The following is a 21,368-nucleotide window of genomic DNA, read 5'->3' on the forward strand; positions in this document are numbered from 1 at the left end:
CTTAAATAGTACTTGAAATACTGAATTCAAATAATCCATAACATAAATCAAGAGCACAGTAACTATTTGCTATTAGGACTGAAAAACCTATAAAGCCCTATGTAATTCTAGGAAAGCACCTGGATATCCATTTTTGTCTATATCTGTGGCTCCTTTCATGGAATAGCCAAAGCTTGGCGGCATGCTCTGAGCAGGCCACTTTCCTTCAAGGATTTGAGATGGCACTGCATTCAAGCCCGTTGATCTTCCGTTGAAAATATAAACAATTCCCTTTTTATCTTCACCCCCATATGGAGCAGCAATTGCAATATCTGTAGGGAAAAAGGAAGAGGGGATGGGGGAGGGGATGAAGAGAAGAAAGGGAGAGAGGAAAGGGAAGGAGAAGAAAGAAAGAAAGAAAGAAAGAAAGAAAGAAAGAAAGAAAGAAAGAGAGAGAGAGAAAAGAAAAGAAAAGAAAAGAAAGAAAGAAAAGGAAGAGTATGGATGGAGAGAAGGAAGTCTTAGTACTTTTCAATATTTATGTGAAGATCTTAATATTTACAGGACTCATATCAAGATAAATGTTGATTCAAAGTTCAGTCATGTACTCTTCATTCAAAAGCAACAATCTAATTCAAGAAAATTCATAATCTGGAGCCAGATATTCTGGGCCCAACTTTAAACAAATCATTAATTATTCTGGACCTCAACTACCTCATCTTTTAATGGAGAGGAGGGTGACAGGTCAAAACATTCCTCTACGGTTCATTCCAACTCTCAACATTCTAGTTAATTTAGTTGGACATGGTTTTGGGTTGTTGTTGTTTTTTTCCCAAAGCAGAAGTCAATCTGGCTCAGAAACTTGAAGGTTAGGAACTCATCTCAGTCTTGCTCAGCTTACACGGAAATAAACAAGTAAAAAGATGGACGTTCTTAAAAAAAGACACACACACAAATAAAGAAACACACAAAAAACCTATGACCTTTCCGAACTCTAAAATATGTTACAAGTATGCCCACTTCTCCTATCCCTGCTGCTACCATCCTACACAAGCCATTCTCATCTTTTGTCTGGACCCCAAAGCAGACTAAGTAGCCTCCCACCTCTATTCTTGCCCCATAATCCATTCTTCTCAAACATGTCAAATATGAGTATCATGTCACCTTCCTTCTTCAAATCCTTCAATTATTGCACAAAGCTTTAAATGCTATTTGGTTTGTCGATTCATTTCTGCCTCCTCGTACTCCCCACCCAATTCTAACCCTCTTTCACTCTCCAAAATATTGGCTTTTTTTCTCTTCCTTAAACAAACCAAGCTAGTTCCCATCTCTGGACTTAACTTGCTGTTCCCTTCTGCCTTAACAGCCTCTGCTCCAGAGCTTTCGAAGCTTTGCTCCTTTTTTTGTGTAAATCACAGATTGAATGCCATCTTGTCAGAGAGGTCCTCTGTGGCCACACTATGGAGCACAATGCATTCTCACCTCTAAGCACACTATCTAGTCACTCTCTATCATATTATCTTGCCCCTTTTAAGAGGTTATTTTAAACCCAGTGTTATAACTATCTGAATTTTGCCATTATGTGTTTACTCTATGGTTCTTCCACAAAACATAAGCTTCATGACAGCAAGGACATTTCTATCTTGCCTTGACAGTCCTCTGTACCAGCCTTTCCAAACTGCCTCAGTTTACTTAATATGTCCAAACAGTTTTGATGTGATGTATGTCCAAACAGTTTTAATGCAGCATCCCCTGAGACAACAAAGACAACTTGATCATTCATCTTTTATATAAGACCACTATGCCTAGAAATAGCCGAAACACTATGGTGATTACATTCTAGTACTTACTTCTTTCAAGGTTGTTCATCTTGATGTTAAATTCCTTAAGGACATGGATGGGCTCTAACTTATCCTTTCATTTTTGGCACCTAGAACAATTCTTAGCCTGCAGTAAGCACCAACTAAGAATTTGTTATCCTTAAAAATAGTACTATTTAGCCTGACCAGGTGGTGGCGCAGTGGACAGTGTTGGACTAGGATGCAGAGGACCCAGGTTCGAGACCCCGAGGTCGCCAGATTGAGCGCAGGCTCATCTGGTTTGAGCAAAGCTCACCAGCTTGGACCCAAGGTTGTTGGCTCAAGTAAGGGGTTACTCGGTCTGCTGTAGTCCCACGGTCAAGGCACATATGAGAAAGCAATCAATGAACAACTAAGGTGTTGCAACGAAAAACTGATGATTGAAGCTTCTCATCTCTCTCCATTCCTGTCTGTCCCTATCTATCCTTCTCTCTGACTCTCTGTCTCTGTAAAAAAAAAAAAAAAAGTACTATTAATATGAGTCCTTCAGTCAACCTTGTTCAGGTTTTAAAAGCGTAACCTCCAAATTGACAAAATATTAAAATATAATCTCCAAACAGAAGATGGCTCTAGTTTTAAAAGATCATTATAATAAAAGGATCCTTAACTGTTCTAAGCCTCTGGCTATTTTATACATTCTAACCCTCTTCTGTCTTGGCTGGCATCTAGTCATCTTCAATTTCCTCCTTTGATCATTTAGCTTTCTGTGTTGTTTTTCCCCCCTCTGCCTTTCTGGAGGTATATGAGAAAAACACATAATTGTAGAACCTAACTTTCTTGTTTTAAGTATCCTTCTTGTTAATACCTGTGGTTTTCCTGGTGGGTATAAGTGGAAAGAAATATAGGAGTAACAAAGGGTTAATGTCTTCAGGATTAAACAAAGAAAAGATCCAGTTATGACAGATCATTTTATGTGTATAAACTAGAGCTACAAATAAAATATAAACATATATAGTGACACAGATACAACTCAGATAATTTTCTACTGAAGATACTATTGTTCACAATCTACTCTTTGGGACACTAAGAACTCAGGAGAAACCTCAGGAGAACAAAATCATCCTATGGCAGCAATTTTCAACCCATGGGCCATAAGAATGTTTAAAAGACACACCTGGCTGCGGGGGTGGGGCAGAGGTTCGGGAAGCATGCAGGGTGAGGGGTGGCAGGGGCGAGGGGAGCACGCGGGATAGGGGCAGCAGCTCGGGAAGCACTGGGCGTGGCGGCACGAGGAGCACGCAGGGGCACGGGGCGGCTCGAGGAGCACGCAGGGGCACGGGGCCACGGGGAGCAGGGTGGGGGTGAGGGGAGGCGGTTTGGGAAGCCCAGGGAAGGGGCAGTGAGAGGCAGTAGTTTGAAAAAAAAGAAAGAAAAATAAATAAAATGAAGGACACACCTGCCTACTCAATCAGGATCATTGACTTCTTTTCCCTGAGAGCCCCCCCCCCAATGACAACAGCCAACACAATAGCTGTCTGGTGTGAATGAATCAGAATTACTATATACCTATTTTTTTGTCAGATCAGCAAAAAATACATTTTTTTGGTGTGCTGCAGAATTTTAATAATTAGTTTATGTGTCCCATGAGATGATAAAGGTTGAAAATTGATGCTCTATGGTATCTATGCCTAAAAGTAAAACCTCTCTGTAAAATAGAAAACTTTGACAATTTTTAGCTGTTTATGTTTATAGTTGTATTCATCTCAGGGGTAGTCAACTTTTTAATACCTACCACCCACTTTTGTATCTCTGTTAGTAGTAAAATTTTCTAACCGCCCACCGGTTCCACAGTAATGGTGATTTATAAAGTAGGGAAGTAACTTTACTTTAAAAATTTTATAAAGCAGAGTTACAGCAAGTTAAAGCATATAATAATAATTACTTACCAAGTTACTTTATGTCGGATTTTCGCTAAGTTTGGTAGAAAAAAATCTTTATAGAACAACTTACTATAGTTAAATCTATCTTTTTATTTATACTTTGGTTGCTCTGCTACCACCCACCATGAAAGCTGGAATGCCCACTAGTGGGCGGTAGGGACCAGGTTGACTACCATGGCTCTATGGTATCTATGCCTAAAAGTAAACCTCTCTGTAAAATAAAAAAAACTTTGATATTTTTTAGCTGTTTTCGTTTATAATTGTTGTATTCACAGATGATACAATAAAAATATAGAAAACAAGATGAGATTTTGGTGAGACCATTCTGTTAAGGAAGCATTCTTCAAAGTGGCTGCAGTATCCTCAAGACAACGTGACAGTGAACTTGTCGAGGCTCTCCCAGAAAACTTGGAGAGGCCGCACAATAGCAAAGAACTCATTGAATTTATTCAAGTTAGAACCTCAAATCTGGCTGTGTTTTCTTGGTAGTTTTTGTTATCAAAAGTAATGGTTTGGTCTGTTTTATCATATTCTTTTCAAGTTCTATTTTGAATTGTATACCAGAGTTCCATTTGATTTATGTCCATTTGATTTATGTTATGTTCTCCTGATAGTAAGACGTCTCTAAGACTCTTATTTTAGAAAGCAAAAATGTCCCTTTGAGTAGTTTTTCACTAACACTGAAAACTTCTAGGGTTAATCTTAAGAGGCGACACTTCCAGTGCAGGACATAAACTAGCCACAAGGCAGGAGTGGAGACTTCAAGCCAAACCTATGCTTTCCTTTTCCAGTGCTACTTGGGAGATATGAGGCACCTGTATTTTTAGTTTTCTTGTTAATTTATAACTTTCTTTAAATTTTAAGGGGCATATCCCTATATATAGTTGATGATACAAACTAACAGCTCGCTCTATTTTGGGATTTTTAGAATGTTTTTTGGGTTTTTTTTTTCTTGTGACGGAGACGGGGACTGACAGGAAGGGAGAGAGATGAGAAGCATCAGTTCTTCATTGTGGCACCCTAGTTGTTCACTGATTGCTTTCTCGTGTTTTGACGGAGTGGGGAAGGCTACAGCAGAGTGAGTGACCCCTTGCTCAACCCAGCGACCTTGGGCTCAAACCAGCGTCCTTAGGCTTCAAACCAGTGACCCTTAGGCTCAAGCCCGCAACCATGGGATCAAGTCTATGATCTCACACTCAAGACAGCTACCCCACGCTCAAGCTGGTGAGCCCGCACTCAAGCTGGCAACCTCTATCCACTGCACCATGGCCTGGTCAGGCTCTAGAAAGGTTTTTAATAATACAGTGGTACCTTGACACATGAGCACTTTAAATCACAAGCAATTCGAGAGACAAGCAGTGACTTGCAAGATTTTTTGCTTTAAGTCAGGAGCGAATATTTGAATCACGAGTGTTGGGCAAATGAGTTTGTAAAATTTGTGTTTTTTGAGTTTGTTCACTTTTATCGTTAAAAATGGCACTGGGCACCCAAGTGTGTGCCTGCCCTCAGAGCAGGGCAGTTGATTGCAAATTACGGATGACCTTCCTACTTGGGAAGGGCCATTGTTATGCTAATGTCTCCTCCCCCTTCCTGACCTTGAAGGTAAATACACTTCATAAACCAATTTATTTCTTTACATTCTCTCTTATTATGTGTGTGTGTATGTGTGTGTGTGTGTGTTATTTATAAAATACATTTTCTTATTTAAAAGCATATAAAACAAAAAATTCATGTGGTTTCTGAGGGCAAGAACGGATTAATTGCGTTCTCATTAATTTAAATTGAGAAGTACAATTTGACACACAAGCAAACTGAGTCACGAGCTCAGCCATGAAACGAATTAAACTCGTGTCAAGGTACCACTGAAAATAATCTTAGTAATGTATAATCTATATTTCATTCTATAGTAAAAGCCAACTTAGGTTTTTAAAATATACTGCTCACAAAAATTAGGGGATATTTCAAAATGAGTATAAAATTATAAGATATCCCCTAATTTTTGTGAACAGTGTATCTACAGCTATTAATTACAGTAGTAAATGGGACTATTGTAAAACAATGAGTTTATTCCTCTTAGTTGCCTTCATGAAGGGAGATAAAACCTCCCTCAGAATATGTTGTACAGTCATAACCACGTTATAGCTTTAAAAACCTTAATGGCAAATCACAGCCTTGAAGTACACATTATGCCCTGACAAGGTGCCTGGGATCTTATTTCCCTTATTTCCTAGTGGCCAGCAGAGGGCACTACTGCCAAGCAAGAGACAAAAAAATCACCAGCTCACACTGGGCTCCATGCCAATGCCAGTTCCTTTCAGAAATCATATTCCAACATTCTATTTTGAGGTTGCATGAATAGTAAGTCATGAGAATCAACTTCTGCTCTGTTTAAGGAAAAGGAGCAACCTGATGGTTAACCTAGTGTGAGTCATCATCACTCAACCTTTCATGGAAGGAAATTTGTTCATGGGAGCTTAGGAGTCTTCCAAGTAGACACAAAATATCAAGGACCAATAGTTGCTGGACTTTGATCTTACCATTGAAGCCATCCTGGTCCAGATCTCCCAAAGGTGCTATGGCACTGCCAAACCTTGCAAAGACCTCAAACCCATTCAGCTTGGTTGTCTGGAAGTCTCCCGACGCTCTTTGCAGAGACACTGAGACCTGCCCCACTTCTTGAAGTTTGCCATCGGAACCACGGTCCATGAATAGAGGTGCGCCAATAAACACATCTGCATAACTAAAGGAACAAGAATAGAATCTTTTTCATAAAAGCAAGACCAAATTCCACCTGTTTGTTAATAATCACTTTCTTATTCAAATTCTGTTCTCTCTTTCCACAGCTCTCTTAGCCACACAAGCATAAAATGCTCTTTTCATATTTGAACATTCCTCCAACTCCTTTAGAACTATGAAGAATTCATAAATTTACTCTACTCCTTCATATTATCAAAGCTATTAAAAGAAAGTATGAAAAACATAGAGGTTCTCTGGTATTCATGATAAGGTTACTTCAAATTGGCTCCCTAAATAGAAAAATTAGCCAGAAAAGGACAGAAGAAGAAATGTTTAGTTTTAGTAAAGTGTTCATAAACACAGGAGGTAAACTGTTTCTGGAAACATTTTTTTAAACTTACTCATCCCCATTAATGTCAGTGGCAGCAACAGAAAATCCAAAATATGCAGCCATCTGGATGACAAGATAAAAACAAAATGTTTGCATTTCGTCCAACTAGTTTAACAATTGATATTTGTAGTATATTTGTCAAATACAAAGGGTTATTTTTTTCTCTGCAAAAAGTGCTTCAGTCTAAATTTTGTTTATTCTATCAACACAATGACAATCAGATAATGAGGCTTGTTTATTTTCCTAGATTTATGAGCAAAACATAGCTCATGTCTACCATTTCAGTCACTTAAACACATACCATTTAAGTCCAAATCCAATCAATGCTCCTTCCCCAGCCTAACCTATTATCTTCCTTTCTCTCCAGTATCCGAAAGTCACCAAACACAGACACACATTGTACTGGAATCCGAGAAACGGACGTCTATGCAGTAAAGATACTAGCTAATGATTATCAACAGGGCACTGCTCTCCCTATATGAAGCTATTAGTACTCTAAAGAAGTTACTGTTTGGAAAAATATGGAATGGACTTCCTGTCTGTCTCGCATCTCAACTGATTGCACGCCAGTGGTTTTGCTTTTGAATTAACACACAGTGCAAATGTATTTGGATTTCTCATGGGCTTGTTATGCAGAAGGAAAAGGAATGTCCTCTCCCCAATACAGGAGACTGCTGGCCATCACAGACAGAGCGGCCTGGCTAAAACACAGGTGAAAAAGGCAAGTTCTAAAGAGAACCCAATGTGTAAAGTGAAACTAAGAGAGATGACAAATTAAAGATGAACTAATGTGAACAATGAGTCAACAAGTAGTAAAGTTAGAAAAAATTCCAAATTTGATTAGCAGAGATACCAGGAGGGAATGATAGGGGAGATTCCTACATTATCTATTTTGGGTGGATACAGTGTAACTGAGAAAACGAAAGGCATGTTCTGTATTCAGTGACAAGACCAGAGCACGTGTGATAGAATGTATTGTACTTGGAGTACCATTTTGATGTGGTGGTCTGTCCTAATGGTCCTAATGCAAAACCCAAGCTTCCCCCCACAAACAGCTGAGGAGGATCATGGACTGCATACAGGAGAAACTGCTTGAGCTGAAGAAGTCACAGCAGCACAAAGGCATACCCACTCCTGTTGACTGCAGGGTGTGAATCAACTCTGTCATACAAATGGGAAGAGGTTACTGGGACCCTCAGATCTAGCTCTTCATCCTCTCGCAAAGCCCAACCACCTCAACTATCCTGACAGAACGAGTGAGCTTGAATCCCAGCTCTGAAAACTACAAAATGTTTTCTTTCTCTACGTGCTAATTAACATTTGCTTTATCATTACTAAATAATAAACTGTATGTAATAAAATGAAAAGGCATAAATCATTCTTTAAAGAAGTTAATGCCATTAGCAAAAAAAAAAAAAAAGCTTTTGGTTTTGTGTATAAGGAATTTGATTTTGGGTATAAGGATTTGAAATTATTCCTTAAAATTTTTTTTAAATATATAATAGCCGTAATAGGCAATTGCAAAAGTATTTCCTTAAACAAATTACTGTGGTTAAAACAAATATGAAATATTTAAAGCCATTTTATACCTGTAATACTGAATATTAAACCAACATTTATTATGTACTGAATATTAAACCATTAGGATATTGCCCAGAAAAATTTTAAAACATTAGGAAATGCTGATATTAAGATGCTAAGTGAAAATAAAACTTTAAAAGCACATTTTAAAAGCATACCTGCTCACCAGTAAAATTGTATAAGGAGGACATGTTCTTCCCATCGTAAATATAAACCTGTGCAGGAAAGACAAAAGTATATAAAATATTGGGGAAACAAGATAAACCAGTGAGTTTTGTAAAAAGAAAAGAAACAACTGTTAACTTTCCTACCATTCCCAGAGTCCTTGCTGCTCTTGGAACTCCTGAAACAAAGTCTGAAAAGAAAAACCTTAATTAGTCATTTTTAAGACCAATTTTGGAAATTGCAGGATGGGGATATGTCAGAAAGCTATAAATTTTGTTTATTTCAATAGACAAAAAGAGATTTTTAAAAAGTGGTACACCATAATAAATGACCACAGAATATTTTTAACCACAAAATCAAATATGTACAAAAGACAGAAAGATTCATGAGGACCCTCAAATAAATGCTATGTACCCTCAAGGCACTTGTAATCTGGTTAGACAGTTCAGAACAGATAAGGTGACCTAAAAATGAAGAAGAGCTGTATTTACAGTGATGAAACCCAACACAGAGCAAGTGAAACAGCGCAGAGGCGGCGCTTACACAGAAATGTGATCGAAATCAGGTCAAGTCCATGGCTTTCAGCCTGAGCTCTAAAGGATGACAAATGGACAGAGCCGGGGGGGGGGGGGGGGGGGGGTGACCACCTTACCAACGAAGCCCAGAGAAGGTTACAAATTATGCCTAATGAAGAAGCAAAGCCCCTCCCAGAGGACGGGATCTGTAGAGAGTAATGAGGCAGGAGCTAAAGAAAAAGGGTGAGTGCTGGGGAAGGAGCAGAGGGGGGAGAGACTGGAGGCCCCAGCACGGCTCAATTCCAGCCCCTGCCTCAGGAAGCTTCCTGCAGACCACACTCAGGGCAATGGACTGCTGTCTCTCTCCCTCCTGTCTCCTGTTACATTCCACAACGGTTTCAAAACCCTTTCACTGCTGAAATTTTTCGTGTAGGTACTGTACGCTGGTTGTGCCAATGGAGCCCCCTGCTGAAATTTTTCAGTGACACTTGTTTCTAATGCTTAGCCTACATTTTTTTTTAAAAAGAATTAAATACAGTTTAAGCACATCATACCATCTATGCCATCACCATTGAAATCGCCAACAGCCACGGAGTAACCTAAACAGGGAACCAAGAGGTGAAATGCCATCAGGACCGGGCCAGTTATCTTCAGCATACTCACTGACTCAGCTTTCTTGAAAGATATCTTTAAGTAATTCCTCTAACTATGTAATATATTTTGTCCTCCTCTAGGGGTAATATTTTCATATGTGTATAACAAATAGACCTTAAAGAAAATAACTGGGTTAAATACTCAAAGAGTATAACTGTATTAGAAAAATAAGACTGTTTTATCAACCTTGCAAGAGTTATTTATACACAGGGTAAATTTGCATTTCATTATAAAATAGCAACAAATAACAGATTTCCTCAATCAGCAAAGTACTATTTCTGTCATGTGTACTTGGTTTAATTAACAAGAGAAATTTAAAAAGAGAACAAAAGTTAATAAATCCTAAAGACCAAAACTATAGTTTAATAGAGTGAATAATAAAAATTCAAGAGTCAGACTGCCTGGGTTTAAATCTCAGAACAAGTTATAAGCACGTGATTTCAGGCAATTTATATAAAATGGGAATAATAGTACATTTTCATAGACTTATGAGGATTAAATGAGTTAACACTAAAAACATTAAATGAGTTAACACAGTACCAAGAATATATTAAGCATATCTTAAGAGTTATCTATTATTATCATAGTATAAATAATTATGCTCTTAAGTTTCAGTTACTGAAATATAACATTCAATATATAAGAAGTCAATAACATTTTGAAATTATATGTTCCTTATACTTTTTTTAAAAAAAACCCATAATCTATTCCACATAAAATTTTTTTTACTTAAAGTAGCATGTGCAATTACAGGACAAATCCACCCCAATTCCAGAAAAATGAATCCATATTTTGGTTTTACCTACCCAAATAACTGTCATCAAAAACAGCTTGTGCAGTACGAGTTGCTAACTGGTTATTATACTTGATGCTGTAAACTTTGGGGTCATATTTAGATACAATTTCTGCCACTTGATCTGATATGAGCTGACCTGAAAAAACATATAAAAAGTAACTTTCTAATGGGAATTTTATGATGCAAATGATGGATGGCACCTGCATGAAAGAAAATAGCATTAGATATTAGCATCTCTAACTATTAGCCTTAATATTATTTCTAATTATTAGCCTTCATAATATTAAATCTGAAATATATTATTCTTATGTGATAATTATTTCTCTTTAAACTAGTACTTAAAATTGGTCTCTGCTAATAAACAAAAATTTCTGAATATAGAATGTCTTAATTTGCTAAGAAAGTCAATGTTAAGTAAATGGAATAATAAAATCAAGGGCTGTTTGCCAACCAAATCCATTGAGAACTTAAAAAATCGACTGACGTAATTAAATATAAAACCTTTATGATAACAATTGGTTCAACTAATTCTTTTTAATTTATTAATTTTTAGAGAGAGAGAGAGAGAAACGGAGAGAGAAAGAGAAAGAGAGAGAGAGACAGGAACATAGATCTGTTCCTGTATGTGCCCTGACCAGGGATCGAACCAGCAACCTCTGCACTTCGGAATGGTGCTCTAATCAGTTGACTCTCCGGCCAGAGCTAAACTGACTTTTTAAAACAAATTATTTGGACAACTTTATGAAGCAGCCTGAATTGGTGAGGTTGACTTTTCTTCACAATTATAAATTATTAGGTAGATAAGGAATCTAGACAATGAAACAAAAATTAGACTGAACCCTGCGCCCCAAGAAAGGTTGGCTGATTTATCAAATGCCACCTCCGGACATTGAGAAAAACAATCACTTAATTTCTGCTCTTTCAGAAAGAATTTCCTAATAGCTGAAAACTTCAGTCTGTCTCAGTTTGTCCAGTCATATAAGTTTAGTTGATAGGATAGAAACACTTTCTGTCTGGGTCACTACTTTATCCTCCGTGCCTAAACAGTACCTAACACACAGGAAGGAATTTATTAAATATTTCTTGAAGCAAAGAACACCGGGAAATTCATCATCTGTTTGGAATAAAATATCATTATCCTTTTCTCTGTTCTTACAGAGATGATTCCAAGATCTATAGAAAAATCTATTTTAACATGTTTATTCAGGGTGAAACCTGCTGATCTTAATCTTATTAAAACAAAATATTCTCTGCCCAGTCACTGAATCTTTTAGTTAAATATTATATGCCATTTATAATGGAACTCCAGTGAATATATTATCTTTATCCTAATTTATAATAAAGGGGAATACATAGAAATTGTGCAATTCTCAAGGTATTAAAAGAACAAGTCATTTAAACATGTTCACAGCTGTGTCTCTTGAAAAGGCAGAATTAACAAGCAGTCCTGACTGAGAATCACAAATATATCTTTGTTCGCCATACATGTTAATGAGATACTTCCTTCCCCTCCAGTGAATAACATACTTGGCAGTAAAGGAGAAAAATAAATCTATGCTTTATATCTATTAATATAATTATTTATTTTCTCATATGAAATTAGAACTACTTTTGTTTCCACTGTAAACTGTAAAACTCAAGTAAAATTTTCCTAAATCATTTCATTTACCAATAGATGTATAATTCATAGAAATTCAAAATTTATAGTTTTAGTTAGTATGCCTCTCATATTGATCCCAGTCTTGCCTGATTTTTCTTTTTTTCATATCTCAAAGTAGAGATACTTTGCCATCCCTTTCAATTTTTCAGTTATTCCCATTTTTCATTCCTTCTTATTTTCCCTTCATCCTATTTTCTTCGGCAAATTTTTTTCGCATCCCTTTTCATAAAGCAAAAGCATGGGTTTTCCCAAAAAAAGCAAGTAAAGAAAGCACAGTTTCAATATGAAAATAAAATTCAGTATCAGAAAGTACTTGCAAGTCAATACAGTCATACGTTTCCCAGTTCTTCCAAAGAGTGACAATGCTATAATAACTTTTCAACACCACTTGTTAGCAGAAAATAAACGTGAATATATTGACTAAATAAATGTGTGTATCTAGTAATTCGTAAAACACATTTTCAAACAGTTAGCAAATAATGATGTTATACATTTGTTCAAATGGTAATTTTATTATACCTCCTAGAATAACTGACAAATATAGTGTTTATTTTTATAGCAATCATCAATGTCAGTGTAATTTATATTCTTTTGAAACTTAATAAGATCTATTTTAAAAACTCCCCAAACACAAAGCAATCATTCTTTTTCTTTTTTTTAATGGGCGACAGAGAGAGAGACAGAGGGACAGATAGGGACAGACAGGAGAGATGAAAAGCATCAATTCTTCATTGAGGCACCTTAGTTGTTCCATATTGCCCTCCTATATGTGCCTTGACGGGGGTAGGGGGGGCTACAGCCAAGCCAGTGACCCCTTGCTCAAGCCAGCGACCTTGGGCTCAAGCCAGTGACCTCAGGGATTTGAACCTGGGTCCTCTGTGTCCCAGGCTGATGCTCTATCCACTGTGCTACCACCTGGTCAGGCAAAGCAATCATTCTTGATGTCAGTGATTAATGAGAAAATAACCATTCAAATATACGAATGAGTACATTCAAAATACTTTTAAAACCATGAGCTTTCAGAATGCCACAATTTACCTATTACAGATCAGTCTCACATACTTCCTAATGCTTACATCAAGGTCTCCAGGGTACAGAGATGGAGAAGTATATACTATAAACAATAAAAATGAATTATTTAAGTCATTTTAAAGTTTTTTATAATTTACTTTTTAAATATTCAGATTATTTTCTACTAAGAGTATATATGTGTTATATATTATGTTTCTATCTTTTATATATAAAACACTATGTATAAAAATACTGTGTAAAAGATAGTGATTCTTCATCTAAATTGTATTTTTCTATTTCTTCCTTTAAAATAATTTGAAAAATCTCATAGGCACATTAAGACAGGCGAGTCTGAAACACAGTCATTATTGGGTAATTTAAATAATATTAACCTACCTTGCCAATAAAAACTACCAGGACCACCAAGAAGTACTCTGTCAGCCTAAATTAAATCAAACAAAAAATATATATATTTAAAAGCAGGTAGCTTTAAAAACTGAAAGCAATGTAACAAACATAAAAGCTACATATATGTGTATATATATGAATATATGCATACATATTAAAGCAAACAAAATCATAAATCTCAAACTCATCTAACTCAGTTTCAGTTATTTTTATCACATCTTTTCTCAAGTATAATAAAACAAAAATAAAAAGTTGTAATAAACATATATATGTATACACACACATGGAATATGTGGATCTTGGCTGCTTCACAAACCTGGTACAAAGTTCTTACTGCAAAGTATTACAGGGTTATAATAAGGAAAAATCACTCCTTAACACTGTATATTACATTTCTGACTATATAGGCAAACTTCATTTCTAACAACCATTAAATTTTTTTCAGCTATGGGAAATTTTTTAGTGTCTGGCAGATCTAAACAGGAATGAAGTTAAAAGGTAAAATTTTCAGAGTATAGTATATATATATATAGACACACACATATATACATACACACATAAGTTACAGTTGACTAGCATTTCCTACAGCTCTAACAAACTAAGTATCTAATTCAAAACAGTTAGTATTTAAGTGTAATATTTTGAAAATTTCTTCTGCTGGAAGGTAGAGAAATTATTTCCCCCTCCAAATGTTTGTATAGTTCTTTCAAGTTTTCAAAGACAATCTACTGCCCTGAATATGTAACAGATACTGCTAAGCTGTCTACTTTAAAATTACATCTTTTTTTCAGAAATAAGTTGAAGAAAGCGAACAGTTAATTAGACAATGACTAGTCACCATGTGAGACTATTTCTAGGGTTATAATTGTACAAGCAGAGGTACAGAAAACATTAACACGTAAAAAAAATACAATACCTATTTGAAAATGTATCATGCAAGTTTAAACCTAATTACTACATATGTACTTCATCTCTTTATTTTGCTTACTTAAAATTGAATGAGTAAATTTTGAATTATAAATTTCAGATTGAGTAAATTAAAAACAGTTAGCAAAGAGAGCTAACACTAATTATCTGTACCTAGTCTTTATACAGAAAGCTTCATTAGTTTTTCTGAATCATGATTGTAGTTGCTGTTATTTTAATTATAAGGCACTCTTTACTCACATTTTCTAAGAAAACCATATTAAGCTTTCCCAGGAAGCTTTACTTTTTAATCAATCAACATATATTTGAGACCTCTAAGAAGTAATTAATACTCTCAATTTGTAATTCAAAATGTTCATACATCCCAACATAAAATCACACATACAAAATTACATAAAGGGAAGTACTCAAGGAAAATTTCCTTTGAAAATATAAATACAATTCTTATTTTAGAAAAATGAAAACTATCAACTCTGGAAAGCATTCTAGCTTAGCTAAAAATATATAAAATGCCAATATAAGATCGATTATAATAATTACTTCAGCTTTATTTGGTGCCTGCAGGCACACAGTGGATGACAAATATGCAAGTTTCTCAGTTTTTATGCAACTAAACTCTAATTCTGTAATAAAGTTTCCACTGATAGCTTTTCTGAAAAATCAGCTTCAATCAAAACCAGAAAGTTAATATTCTAGATTTATCCTATTGGAAATTTAAATATTAGGTCATAATAGTTTTCTATCCTCTACCAAGGAGATTTCCTACTGTCCTCCCTTGCCATTTTGCTGTCAATTTCAAATAAGCAACATCTAGGGAGAGAATAATATACAGAAAGCAAAGAATATAAAAATGCATGGGTCATTTTTATCGTGTTTTTATTAAACAAGCAATAGTTATAGAGAACCTTAAGTACTACCAATTAATTTTTAACCATGATTTAGAGAATAAGGTAGATTGGAATCTTGTTTAATCTTAAATGAGAACTTACTTTAGTAAAATCAATGCTGAATCCTCCTTGACAAAATCCCTGTCCATCAGCATCAATATTCTCTAAAATAAAAAGATTGGAAATATACACAAACCCCAAAAAACAAACAACACAAAACAAGAGAAAAATCTGGTATCACTGTAATCACAAGTGGTGTACTATCCAGTTTCTGGGAGTGTTCATTCACTCAGGCACTTCAAGAGTTCCTGCGTTCTACAAAAGTAAGCATGTATGTTTATCAGCACCATTTCCCCAGATATGGCAACAGAGACGGATTCAAGTACCCGACCAGGCAATAAGGGACAGAAAGAACACTTAAGATAGTGAATTTCAAACTTCTCATTTTAACCACAAACCACAGCAAGACTGTATTTTATATCACAGCCCACACAACCCAACATATATGTATATAATTTCACAAAACATCACTATTATGTACAATATACTGATATTTTGTATTTTATGATATTTTATGCAATTTTCTTACAAGTTACTGGTTATGTCCCACTATTTAGATTTCATAAAACAATGATGAGTTGTGATCTGTGAGTTAAAAACTCCAATTTGAAATTCGTGTTTCTTACTATTATCATCCTACAGTCGCTAGGTCTCTGTACCAGAGAAGAGATATATACATTCCTAATACGTACATTTCCTATGTATATTTTATAGCCAAGGAAAACAACAAAAATATCTATAAAAAAATGCAGCTCAGAATTTTAGGAGATAGCTAGAGACTAGCTTAATGTTCTATGAAAAGCAAAATATGAACCTATCTTTAACAACACATTTTAGTACACATTTAGTACTGGGGTCTAATGAAAGTGAATGTTTCTAAATATGACACTTTTCAAGTATTTTCCTAATGATAACAGACTCAATCACTTTACTCTTTAGTAGTTCCACCTTTTTTTCACAGTTTTCAGAGAAAGGAACAATTGTTCAATTAATTTAAATTTAATTTAATCATAGTAATATTGTACCTAGAATAGAGGTAAGAATGAACCTGAAGATTCTCTCTTATTTTATTTTGAGGGGGAAAAAAGAAGATTCTCTCTTATTTTATTTTGAGGGGGAAAAAAGAACAATGAAAAAACACTACTCTTTAGTTACCAAGGAATTATTTTTCTTAATGTATTTTCAATTATAGTTGGCATACGGTATCATTTCAGGTGAATAACATAGTGATTAGACATTTATATACCTTATGAAGTGATCATACTGATATCAAAGAATTATTTTAGCCAATTTTACAATATATAAATAATTATGCTATAGTATTACTGTATGTCACCCAAATACAGGAACAAAAAATAATCTATGTCAAGTCATCAGGAGAACTTACAAGAATTTTTGTCAAATACTCTTACTACTAAAAATTTCGAACCCATTTATAAAACTTGGGAACTGCCCCAAGATTCCACACTTAATGTCTAATTAAAAATTTTTTTAAAAAATATATGCCCTCAAGAGTGTAATACTACTCCAATGTAAATTTTTCTAACCAAGAGGGACTGGGAAAATGTAGGGCTGGAGTTTCCAGTCTCTAATGAGTTCATACCAAGAAATTGTGCTCTGACCTCAAACTAGCCATTTATTTCCTTTATTCAGGTTGCATCTGGGGAACTATACTTCAGGCTATTTATAAAGACATCCTTTCTTTTTATTATCATACTGTACAAATACATGCTTTATATGGTTTCCCAGAACATTTAAAATTTTCTTAACAGGTGAGCATTAAACTGTTTATGCCAATGTTAAGAATTTTATGTTGACTATAACCTACTTCAGTGAAGGCTTTTGTTTTTATTTCTATGGACAATCTATATTTCTCCTACTTGTTAAGCCTGAGAAAATTATACATAAACATATTATGATGATAATATTAAGAATAACTAATGTTTATTAAGCTCTTGCTGTGAGCCAGGTACTATCCTAAAGCATTTTCCTTGGCATTATCTTCTTAAACCTTCATAGTAATCCTATGAAAGATATTATTATTCACAATTTATAGGTAGGGAAACTAAGGCTTATGGAAGTTCAGCACTTGACCATGGCCACTAGCTAGTAAATGAGAGAATGTATTTGAGCCCAGGCGTGTTGACACCAGGAGGCTACAATACCTCACGTCAATAATGTGTTTGCAATTTCTTGAGTGACAATCAAGGGGAAGGAAAAGCCAACTAGAAATTAAAATGAAGAAAAACCTCTGTACAAATAATATCATCAGAAAGTAGACAGTTACAAAAGATTCAGTCTGAGCATGGACTTGAAAGAGTAGTTAAGTCATATGATCTGTGGCTCCGGCACTTTTAGAATAGAAAGATATTTGGCATATAATGTGAAGAATGGTCATAGATACAGTTATAAAGAGCCAAAAGCAAAACAATCAGAAGGTAAGCTTTTTACAGACAGTAAAGTTCCATGCCCAGAGTGTCAACATACTTTATGTCAAAAACAAAACAAACAAAACACCCCACAAATAATCACCACCAAAACAAGCAAAGTTACCAAGATTAGCAATGTAGCCTTACAAAGCTAGCACTCCCAAATAAAGTCAATCATTGGGTTGCATAATTTACTGAAGTATGTTTGAAAAAGACACAAAATACTACATGTGTACCTCTGAAGTCTTTTGTCCAAAACAGTGTTTTACCAACAATGAAACAAAGGCCCAGAGTGGCTCACTGAAGCAGCCATAGCTATAGGTAGGTTGTCAGCTGAAAATAAGAACATAACCCCAGTCCTCAGATTCCCACCTGTGAGCAGTTTTTTCTGGGCAGGTTGCTCTGGTAATTGGGGTATAGGTAGCTTAATATTTCAAAAGTTGAGTGTAAAAACATATACAATGATTAAGGAATAGGGAAAGCCAGATTTACTGGGAAGAAAGGCATTCACTTTGCTTTTTTGAGGTGGTTACTAGTACTTTTTCTAAGATTTGAGGTTTTATTATTTAGATCAGGAAGCAGCAAATTTTTTCTGTAAAGGACTGGAGAGTAAATATGTTAGGCTTAGGGCTATATAATCTCAGAGGCTATATAATACTCAACTCTCCTATATAAACAACATGTAAACAAATAGGTGTGGCTGTGTTCCAATAAAACTTTATTAAAAAAAAACAAACGAGGTTCACATGTCATAATTTGCTGTCCTGATCTGGATGTTAAATACTTTAGAAAATAAGATTTAAATATTTTATAATTTTTGTGCCTAAACCAAATAAAAGTGAAAGCATTATGTAATAGGTGCATCATGCAAACATTGCTTTAATCCTTCAAATACATGTTGAGAAAAATACTATTTATGACTGAAGAGACAAAATGACAAAGACTACTAGCCTAACGTAGCAGTATGTTCCCAAGGGATCATCATTCGAATGCTTGCTTTCAGAAGGGTTCTGTGTACTCTTACACATCAGAATTGTCCAAACCTATACTCGTGGAAAGCAGGATGTCTTCTTTGTAGAAAAACCGTGCTTAATAAAGAGGCAACTAAAGTGGAAAACATTTTCTATTGTTAGTAATATAGGGAAAATATTCCTTTGGAATAAGACTGACCTGGTTCAAATCCTCATTAGACCACTCAACACCGTAAGACATAGAAAAACACTATTTCAGCTGTCTGAATCTCAGTCTCCACACCTATCACATGATCCTAGAGGTGATTTTGCATGTGTCTCCATTGTACAAATGATAAGTGACAAGCCTGGTATATGAGAGCCCACTCTTCATGGCTATACATTATCTTCTCATAATTGGGACATTTTTATAATAGAGAAATTTAAAATGCAAATGTATTTCTCACATTTTCCACACACTACAAAGATGACAGCACAAATACCAAAATAGCAACATACAGGTGATACATATAGTGTCCTGCACTGAGGATAAAGCTTCCAACTTCCTCTGTCCTGTGCAGGGTGTGTTTTAAGAACTGAGTTATTCTTTGACTTGGTGTCTGTAAGTCGTTAAACATGGAAATAAAGAATTTAGCAGTAAGTCTTACATGTATTTACCTGGTAACCACTAGAACATAAAAAGTAATGGCCTAAAAAGTGCTCTAGGTATAAACACTAGATTGCATTTTAATAAGCTACTCTTATACATAAAAGAGGAAAGGAGTGATAGCCAATTTAACTAAGGTGGGAAGGCAAAAGGATTTGACTCCCTGAGGGAAAAGGATGTACAGAGGTTGGAAAAGCATAATCAAAATTATGAGTTCTCAAAATCATCTTTAGTCACAATATCAATTTCACTTGAAATTTCAAATAATACTAGAGAAGGGTGTGAGATCTTTTGGATTATCAAGAGGAGTAAGCTTCCTAACAGGCTGATAAAGAAATTGGTAAAAGCAAAGAAATTCAGACTCAGATTCCTGAGCTCAATGTTTCACCCTCCTCTATATAAGTTCTAGCTTTTTAAGACAATTATTTTATTTTTAACATCATTATTAATATAAAACTATATTAGTATAAAGTTCACTATCCAATAAAATCATCTTGTAGAATTTGTTTAAAATGCAGGTACCCAGGCTTGACCCTGGACTGTTTTGATTTTGCTGTCATCAAACATCTCAAAATGTCTATAAATTTTAATACCCTCTCATACATACACACAAACATTTTTAACAAACTAGGCTTCCCAAACCTCTTCTTAAAAGCTGGTGTAACTTCCTATACATACTTGATCTGCACGGAGCATACTCAACAGTCTTTGTTCCATCCTGAAGAAAGCATGTTCCAACAGGCTCCCTCTCCTGTTTCATTTCAGTCCTCCAGTGGTACAAGGGGGCGCAGGCCTGAAATCACAGGAGGTAGTCAATGAATAAAAATCCTCTGAACAAATCAGTGCTTCAGACAAGCTAGACTCCCTCAGGGAAATAATCCTCTGACTTGAGGACTACGCAGTACAGTAGTGGTAGTCAACCTGGTCCCTACCTTGGGTGTTCCAGCTTTTATAGTGAGTGGTTAGCAGAGCAACCAAAGTATAAATAAAAAGATAGATTTAACTATAGTAAGTTGTTTTATAAAGATTTATTCTGCTTTGGCCTGTTGGCTCAGCGGTAGAGCGTCAGCCTAGCGTGCAGAGGACCCGGGTTTGATTCCCGGCCAGGGCACACAGGAGAAGCGCCCATTTGCTTCTCCACCCCTCCACCGCGCTTTCCTCTCTGTCTCTCTCTTCCCCTCCCGCAGCCAAGGCTCCATTGGAGCAAAGATGGCCCGGGCGCTGGGGATGGCTCTGTGGCCTCTGCCTCAGGCGCTAGAGTGGCTCTGGTCGCAACATGGCGACGCCCAGGATGGGCAGAGCATCGCCCCCTGGTGGGCGTGCCGGGTGGATCCCGGTCGGGCGCATGCGGGAGTCTGTCTGTCTCTCCCTGTTTCCAGTTTCAGAAAAATGAAAAAAAAAAAAAAAGATTTATTCTGCCAAACTTAGCAAAAATCTGACATAAAGTACTTTGTAAGTAATTATTATTATATGCTTTAACTTGCTGTAACTCTGCTTTATAAATTTTATAAAGTTATTTCCCTACTTTATAAATCACCATTACTGTGGAACCAGTGGATGGTTAGAAAATTTTACTACTAACAAAGATACAAAAGTGGGCGGTAGGTATAAAAAGGTTGACTACCCCTGCCATACAGGGTGGGGCAAAGATAGGTCTATAGTTGTTCAAATAGAAAACAATTCAAAATTCATAAATAATAATACCAGAAAAAACTGTGTTTCGCATACTGTCAACATCTACTTTTGCCTCACTCCATATTTATAGCCACAGGACAGGATAGGAACAGCTAGGAAAAAGATCTACTTAAAGAGT

The 21,368-nt window shown here is 35.7% G+C and overlaps 1 protein-coding gene across 2 annotated transcripts in view; it reads right to left on the bottom strand.

Moving 5' to 3' along the window:
* Positions 1 to 21,368, bottom strand: part of ITGAV (integrin subunit alpha V) — a 104,572-nt gene that overhangs the window by 42,863 nt on the left and 40,341 nt on the right. For both annotated transcript variants that reach the window (XM_066233419.1, XM_066233418.1), the window contains exons 4-13: positions 20,234 to 20,348; positions 15,552 to 15,613; positions 13,624 to 13,669; positions 10,567 to 10,692; positions 9,661 to 9,705; positions 8,738 to 8,781; positions 8,585 to 8,641; positions 6,856 to 6,908; positions 6,256 to 6,458; positions 120 to 311 (exon numbers count right to left, since the gene is read on the bottom strand). In XM_066233419.1, the coding sequence (XP_066089516.1) occupies positions 120 to 311; positions 6,256 to 6,458; positions 6,856 to 6,908; positions 8,585 to 8,641; positions 8,738 to 8,781; positions 9,661 to 9,705; positions 10,567 to 10,692; positions 13,624 to 13,669; positions 15,552 to 15,613; positions 20,234 to 20,348 (943 nt within the window). The remainder of the gene's footprint in view (positions 1 to 119; positions 312 to 6,255; positions 6,459 to 6,855; positions 6,909 to 8,584; positions 8,642 to 8,737; positions 8,782 to 9,660; positions 9,706 to 10,566; positions 10,693 to 13,623; positions 13,670 to 15,551; positions 15,614 to 20,233; positions 20,349 to 21,368) is intronic.

This window comes from Saccopteryx bilineata, chromosome 5 (assembly GCF_036850765.1).
Source record: "Saccopteryx bilineata isolate mSacBil1 chromosome 5, mSacBil1_pri_phased_curated, whole genome shotgun sequence".
Classification (NCBI taxonomy): domain Eukaryota; kingdom Metazoa; phylum Chordata; class Mammalia; order Chiroptera; family Emballonuridae; genus Saccopteryx; species Saccopteryx bilineata.